At 47.3% G+C, this 8,594-nt stretch overlaps 1 protein-coding gene across 2 annotated transcripts in view; it reads right to left on the bottom strand.

Annotated features, from left to right (window-relative positions):
- Window positions 1-234: 234 nt before the first annotated feature.
- palm1a (paralemmin 1a) overlaps window positions 235-8,594 on the bottom strand; it is an 88,097-nt gene continuing 79,737 nt past the window's right edge. The window contains exons 8-9 of one of the 2 annotated variants that reach the window (XM_063200543.1): window positions 5,373-5,504; window positions 235-2,485 (exon numbers count right to left, since the gene is read on the bottom strand). In XM_063200543.1, coding sequence (XP_063056613.1) covers window positions 1,779-2,485; window positions 5,373-5,504 — 839 coding nt within the window. In that variant the 3' untranslated portion in view covers window positions 235-1,778. The remainder of the gene's footprint in view (window positions 2,486-5,372; window positions 5,505-8,594) is intronic. The other variant, XM_063200542.1, reaches the window with a different exon arrangement.

Raw genomic sequence — 8,594 nt, 5'->3', positions numbered from 1 at the left:
CTGCTTGCATCATCAGTGCTCCAGGTGGAGTCTTCTTTGTTGCATAAGGCGGAGAGGAATCTCACTACGCTACTCTCACATCACTGAGAATTAGAGGCTGCTTTGTTACCTCCGCCAAGAAGGTTATGTTTTCGGTCTGTGTGTTTGTCTGTCTGTCAGCAGGATAACTCAAAAACGTATGCACACACACACGCGCAAAGCTGAAGTTAACGTAAGTCTGTGAAAAACTGTCTATAATATATTGGAGATGTATAAACTATCGCCTAAACAATAATGACTATTCGGAACGTTTCTCTCCCTCCAAAAGAATAAGCAAAATATTTTCTCACCGCTCCCATCATAAATATCACATTTTGAAAGCGTGGAGATGATAGTGACTGTTTCCAACCACATACACACGCACACACACTTGCACATACACCTTCACACACAATTGCTCTCTCTCTCTCTCTCCCTCCCTCCTTTTCTATCTGTTTCACACACACACACACACACACACACACACACACACACACACACACACACACACACACACACACACACACACACACACACACACACACACACACACACACACACACACACACACACACCGAGTAACACGTCTCTCACCTCTCACTCTCACACAGTGTCTCTCTCTCTCACAGACGTCATATCCTTCAGCTGTTGTTAGGAACAGGAAACTCATTGAGTGAGAATGAGCGAGACCTCAAGAACAAACACTCCTCCCCACTGCTGCAGAAACAACACAAAAACACTAAAATATTCCTTCCAAAAGAAAAAAAACAATAAACTCAAATAATAAATATATCTTTCAAAATAATCAATATCTATATATTATATAATTAATTATGTATATAGAACTTTCTACTATGTCCTTCATTGTAACGCAAAGTAAGTAAAGTAAGACTAATACAAATTGGCTGTGTATAAGAGATGATCTGTGACAGGGGGTTTATGGGGAGCAGAGGTGACAAAAGTCAAAGTTAAAGTAAAAAAGAAACACACTTTCCTTCCAACACAGGTAACTTATCTGAGTAACCAGTAGACCTCTGTACTTATCTTACGATCAGCTGACACTGCACTGGTTGGATCAAGTTTTTGGTGGGTCCTTGATAGGTTGTCAGGTTTAGACGGTCTATCTATCTCATTAGGTAAAATGGAGTACAAATAGTATAACAGCTATGTAATATCATGTGCTAGAATTCTACTTACACTATGTATTTACTTTAACTTTTACTTTTGACACCTCTGATGGGAGAGGGGGAGAATGACCCTTTGACCTTTTCACAGGCCACAGTAGGGAGCTCACTTCCTGTCTCTTGGTGTGACCTTTGACCCAATCAGTACCAGAGAAGAATCAAAGAGTGGTGAGTGGTGAGTGAGACTAATGGCAAACAGCATCCAGAGATAATGCGAGAAGAAAGTCCAAGCGAGGAAGAAAATCATAGAAATGAGAAAATAATTTATAAAGGCTAGAAATTTGCCCTGGCTGTTGGTTGGTTCGGGGTGGGGTGGGGGACAGGAGTCAAAAAATATCAAAGAAAAAAATAAAGTAGGGAACAACAGCTTTCTATCAAAAGATACAGAACATTTATTATTTGATTTCTTGTGTTTCTTGTTTGTTTTGTCATGTTTTGTGGCTGCTGTCTTGTTTTGTTTGTTTGTTTGTTTGTTTTCAGGAAAAGTCAAGTGCGCCCCCCGGTGGAGGGCGAGCGAAAAAAATAATAAACGAAGGCGGAGAGTGGTCCCTCTGTGGGTCACGTGACCTCACACGATCACATGATCACGCAGCACTTGCACGGCTGCTTCTTTTCGTTGGTTATCTCCGCCCCGCTGGTCTCCGTCTCCTTGTCCGCCGCTCCCGCCTCCTTCTCCTCGGGGCTTTTGATTGGCTCGGCTGTGCTGCCGTTGGGCGGGGCCTGCTCGTCTGCCGGTGTCTTCTCCTTAGTGGACTCGGTGGCGGGAGAGGTGGCTGTGCCGTCCCCGGCTGCCGCCACAGGGCTGGGCGGGGTCTTATTCTCGCCGTCCCCGCCCCCGCCCCCTCCGATGACCACCAGCTCCGCCTTGACGGTGCCCTCCAGCCCCAGCACCTTCTTGGTCTCCGCCTCGTCCTCCACGCTCTGGTAGCCCATGAACACCATGGTAACGGGCTTCTCGGCGGTCACATCGCCCACGCCGACTGCCTCCGGACCACCACCAGCACCGCCGGCCTCCATGCCTGTGATCTCCACCTTGGTGCCCAAGTCTCCACCATCCTCGCCCTCCTCCGCACTGCCGGAGACTTTGACGGAGGAGGAGGAGGGGGCGACGGTCACGACGGTGGTGGTGGTGGCGTCACCGGCTCCGGCTGCGTCGGCGGCTCCCCCTTCGTGCATAACGGCCTCGTCAGCCTTCAGGATCAGCTCCTCCACCTCAGACGAGCTCAGCTGCTGCACGCCATTGGCCACCGGCACGCCGTCCACCTCACGCACCTCATGCACAACTGCAGACAGGAGAGAGGGGGGGAAGAAAGAGGGAGAGGGGGGTAGAGGGGGAGAAGGGAGGAGAGAGAGAGAGGGAGGGAGAGGGGAGAATGGGAGAGGGAGGGGGAGAGCAAGAAAGAGAGGGATAAAGATAAGCAAATATAAAAAGAGAAGCCGTTAGACACCACCACGCCATCTATCACATCGCGCACCTCTACACGCAACACTACAGACAGGAGAACAGGAGAGAGAGAGAGAGAGAGAGAGAATATTTTGAGACAATGAGAGGACAAAAGAAGAGGGTAGGAAGGCAATGAGGAAAGATGGAAAAGTTGAAGAATAGAAGAATACAGAGAACAGCAGGAAATTGGGAATGGGAAGGGTGGATGTAAAGACAGAGAAAGATATAGTGAAACACTGTGAAGATCTGTGTACACTGTGTGTGTGCGCCAAACCATTACTGTGCATAGATGTAAGTGTGCATCTCTTTGCATCCTGTGTCAATGCAAAGCAGAGAAGTCCCATCCCATCCCATCCCATCGCATCACATCACATCACATCATATCAGGGAATGGGCAGGGAAGCAGGAGCAAGCTGAAGCTGGACAGGGCCAAGGTCAAGGGTAGGGGTAGGGATAGGGGTAGGGGTAGGGGTCAGGGTGATGTGTGTGTGTGTGTGTGTGTGTGGTGTGTGTGTGTGTGTGTGTGTGTGTGTGTGTGTGTGTGTGTGTGTGTGTGTGTGTGTGTGTGTGTGTGTGTGTGTGTGTGTGTGTGTGCGTGTGCGTGTGAGTGTGAGTGTGCGTGGGCGTACAGTGTATTTGTGTGCGTGAAGGTGGGTGTGTGATTGCACTTTCACACTTTGAAAAAAGGTCTCCTACCAGATGTCAGAATGAGCAGCCGAAAGAAAAAAACTCATAGATTAGAATGTTCTAGAACTTTGACAGAACATTCCAGAATTGACCGAACATTCCAGAATTTGTCCGAAACGTCGGAAAATGTACAGTGTTTGATACTACACGATTTGTCAGTTAGAGTTAATAACTAATGTTTTTAAAAAGATGATTTTAGCTTTGGGCTGCCATCTGGCCAAAGGAGAGAAATACAGTAGTGATCTCTGGGTCAGATCTGACAGAGGTGGTGCTCGAATAATAAAGTGCAGGTTATTATTACATAATTGTACTGTATTAATACCATTAATAAAATATAACAGGAGGAAACCCAGATGTCAAATGTGCAGGTTGACAGGAAGCAAAAGGAAAGGAGGGGAAAGCAGGGGGTGGGGCCCGTGCAAGTGATGCATTTCCTGTGTGCCAGTGCAGGTGGTCTTCAGGTGCAGTGTTGCACTCATCCAAAGACCCATACTGTGTCCACAACGAGGAACATAACCTTCAAAATAAACACAAGGTCGTGTGTGTGAGTGTGTGTGTGTATGTGCATGTGTGTGTGCGCATGTAAGTGCTCGTGTGTGTGTGTGTGTGCCCAGAAGTGTGTGCATGTATGTGCGTGTGTGCAAGCATGTGCGTGTGTGCATGTGAAAATAACTGTGTGCATGTGTGTATGTTTGTGTGTGTTTGTGGTGCTCTGCTATGTTGTGCTGCTCATGGAGGGGACACAGGACATGCTGGATTCGCTGCCGGTCGTTCATCTTTAGGAGAAGTGCCCGGGGAACACACACCAATGCCCCCTCTGATTGGATCAGTCTGACCAATAATACGATTGCAGAAGAGGAGAGCAAAGGAGGAGAGGGAGAGGGGAAGAGGAGAGCAGAGGAGCAGTGGTCCAGCAAACCACACACTCCTCAATTCCTCAATGCGCACTCATAAATCCTGCTTTGCAGTTCTGAGCAGAGAGAGAGAAAGAGAGAGAGAGCGAGAAAGATAGAGAGAAAAGAGAAACGGGAAGTCGTATATACAAAAAAATATACTGACATTAAGAGGCTAGAGGATGAAGAAATGGGAGAAACTAGAACAGAAAGACAGACAACGACTAAATAAACTGAATAACTGAAAAGAGATGAGCTGAGGTAGAGAGAGAAGTGGAGAGAGAGAGAGGGATAAGAAAGAAGCAACGAGAGAAAGAGAAATGCTCCTTTGGTTTAGATCGGCTCATATGAGTTAAGCGCTTCCCCATCTCCCCAATGTGTTTTATAAGGCACGGCACTGCTCTATAAAACGCTCTCCATTCCCATCCTCCAAAAACACAATGTACTGTAATGGCCACTTCTCCTAAAGCCGCGCGGGTCATGTGGGTTTGGGTTTTTTGGGTCGTCCGGCCCCAGGCTTGGCTGGGCCTAGTGGCCGGCAGGGTCTCTGAAATATTTGGCCGGGCCTAGGGACAAAGTCATGGGAAGGGTCCCCTCTCACCAAATACTGGAGATGCACCGGATCCTGATTTTTAGGATCCTGCCGGATACCGGATCCACTGCTTAAGATCCTGCCGGATCCGGAACCGGATACCGGATCCTACGAAAGGGTTGAAACACATAGCCTACTCGCACACGTGGGCCCTTTTTATCACGTTGGCTCAAACTATTTTGACTGAGAAGCCTCGGCTACCGGATCCTGGATCCTGGATCCTGGAACCGGATCCTGTGAAAAACCCCTATTATCCTGCCGGATCCGGATCCGGTGCTTCTCTACCAAATACTATACATGCAGTGTCCCCAGGCCCGGGGCAGATGATCCCTTTCTACGCTCCCTGTCAGCATCCCTGCCAGCTGGCCACTGGTCCAGGACTAAGACCATTGGACCGGGCCCAAGCCCCAAGCAATAGAACTAGGACCAAGGAGGACCAGGGCCACTTGACCAGAACCATTGGACCCGAACTGGGACCATGGTGCAGCAACACAGGATCTGGAGCCTGGTGCCAGGGGGTCATCCCCGGGAGCGGAGCCCAGGCAGGGAGTCACCTTTCTGGGCATCCTCATAGACCTTGACCCCGTGCAGCGTGAGGTCTTTGGGCAGCCGGGTGTTGCTGGAGAGCACCTTAGTCTCGCCCGTCACACGGTCCTTCTCCACCGTGATCTCTACCGAGTACATGGCTGCAAGTGACCACAACAACAACAACACAGTGTGTTAGAGACCTGGGGGAGGGAGGGAGGAGGGGGCTCTTTCTTTCACACACACACACACACACACACACACACACACACACACACACACACACACACACACACACACACACGCACGCACGCACGCACGCACGCACGCACGCACGCACGCACGCACACACACACACACACACACACACACACACACACACACACACACACACACACACACACACACACACACACACACACACACACACTCTCTCTCTCTCTTTCTCTCTTTCCCTCACTCTTTTCCTCTCTCTTTCTCCCGCTCTCTGTCTTGTGTACTCTTTCTCTATTTTTTCAATCTCACATGCGCCCACATGGTCACACACATATAGTACAAGCACGGTCCTTCTCCACTGTGATCTCTACCAAGTAACCATAACAGCACAACAACACAGTGTGTGGATTCAAATATGCGACCTTGCGTCCTCCACTTGTGCTTGTGGCCTCACGTTTTGCTGATATCCCGCCTCTGTGGAGAAAAGAATGAAGTTTCCCCGATGTCAGCCTAGCCACAACAATTTTGGGGGAACTTTTCTTCATTCACCATCCAGTTTGTAAATGAGAAAATTGCTTTACAATTGAGCTTTTACGAAATATTGAAATATAATGCTGATGTCAGTGATGTCATCACGACATATTACTTCCTGGTACAAGGCCACAAGCACAAGTGGAGGATCCAAGGTGGCATATTGGAAAGCACCCAGTGTAAGAGACCTGGGGGACTGGGGGGAGGGGAAGGGGGTGGAGGCCGGGGATCTTTCTTTCACACACATTCTCTCTCTCTCTCTCTCTCTCTCTCTCTCTCTCTCTCTCTCTCTCTCTCTCTCTCTCTCTCTCTCTCGTTTGCTCTTTCTCTACTTTTTCAATTTCACATGCACCCACATGGTCATACTCACCACAAGCGTTTCCTATCACACAAACCATTATATCTGTTCCAACATCTCTATTCCCCTAAAGCAATACAGAGACTGATTCACGCACGCACGCACTCACTCAAGCACTCACGCACACACACATAGAGACAAAGCTAACCTAATTAACCAATCTATACAATATGCTGCACTCCATACTGTCAGACGTAAGCAATCAATGCTCCATTGCCTCATGTTCTCATCCTAAATATCCCCAACAGCCAATTGACATTCAACAGCCAGTCAATTGACATTCCACAACCACTGCCTGCCCTGCTATATATGAGAATGGACAGATTACCAGTTCAACCCTGGCTGTGTTGCCAGATTGGGCGTTTTAGGATGGCCGTCTGTGGGTAAAAAGAGCATTTAGGTGGGTTTTCTGCAGATTTTTGACCATAGATATTAAAAGAATTAAGTTCAAATTGGGAGGGATTTAGTGCTTCCAGGTGGGGTGTGACAATTTTTTGGGCATTCATCAGTCTCATCTGGCAACCCTGGCTACGTAAGCCTACATCCAAGGGCAGCTAATTCGGTGGCTTGCTACATCTCCCTCATACAAATCAATTAGATCAATCCCCTCTGACTGACCCACTCCACATAAACCCAAAGTGAACTTCCTGGGTGATGTATAGCTAGCTGTGCTGCCATAGAATGTGGCTCAGTGTTCTGTAGACTAATTTAGTACACAGTTTGAACTTTGACACGCTGACTGAACAGCATACGATAAGCAGCATCAGCTACAATGAACAACGTCGGCGCTCGGGCCAGTGATGCAAAATAACTTACATAACTTAAACACATTCTATTACAGTGATTTTAGACATATACATCCATTTAGCTGTGGGACAATTACAAGCTGTTATAAACGTGTTAACACAAAAAAACTAAAACATGTCTGCTTTGAGGCAATTTTAAACCTATACATCCATGTAGTCGGTATCCGTTAAAAATCAAAGTCCTCTTATTACAAAAGAGCCGTGCTTCATGCTTTTAACAAGCTGGGTTTGTTCTTCAAAGCCAATGCCTATAAATGGCTCCCAGTTCTTTCCTCCTCTCTGTGATCACACACAAGAACACTTCAGAAGAATCCAGTTGAACCAACGCTGCTATGACAACTAGTGAGAGAGCTGCAGCAATGGCTGCCTTTCAATGCTGAACAATCGCCATGGTAACTCTCCTTCACTTCCTGGTGGAGAAAGTCTATTCTCTATTCCAGTTAAAGAACTGAAACAGGTACATTTCTACCTATTAGCAACGCACATACAAAGACACAGTCACGGGCACAGGCACACACACACTCACGCGCGCACACACACACATGCAAAAGCACATGCGCACACGCGCACACACACACACACACACACACACACACACACACACACACACACACACACACACACAAACACACACACACACACACACACACAAACACACACACACAAACACGCACACACACACACACACACACACACACACACACACACACACACACACACGCAAACACGCAAACACACGTACACACACTCAAAGATATATGGACATGCATGTCTCTCGTTCTCTTTGTCTACTTCTCTATACACCTCTCTGTCTCCCTCTCCCTCTCATACACACACAAACAGAAACCAACACAGAGACAGACAGGACACACAAGGAGTAACACACAGGACAGGAGACACATGGTCAGTGAGAAGATTGAGACAAAGACACAGTTAACAACATTAGACAAAATTAGACACACAACATGTAATGATGTTTAACCATGCAATACATTTGACCTGATCTTTGAACATGATCGGCAACGATCACAAGAGTCTGCACTGTGAAACATTGAACGTTAAACGTAAGGAAGTGAGTTGTCTTGCAGTCTTAAGTTTGTAAGTTAACGCAACTTGAGACTTTGATTTCTGAGTTGAACCAAATATAAGCCTCAAGTGGAGTTGACTTACAAACTTAAGGCAACAGGGCAACATACTTGTTTATGTTTTACTGGCTGCAATGTTTTACTGTGTAATTGATAGCATCATGCACAAAGAGACGGAAGACAATGTAAAACAACATGATTTCACAAAATTCTCCATTAAATGAACATGGACCATTAGTGTCAATCTGTGGCAGT

The sequence above is a fragment of the Engraulis encrasicolus genome, chromosome 6 (genome assembly GCF_034702125.1).
Source record: "Engraulis encrasicolus isolate BLACKSEA-1 chromosome 6, IST_EnEncr_1.0, whole genome shotgun sequence".
Lineage (NCBI taxonomy): Eukaryota > Metazoa > Chordata > Actinopteri > Clupeiformes > Engraulidae > Engraulis > Engraulis encrasicolus.
The sequence above is the reverse complement of the archived record's forward strand: the minus strand, read 5'-3'. Positions and strand labels throughout refer to the sequence as shown.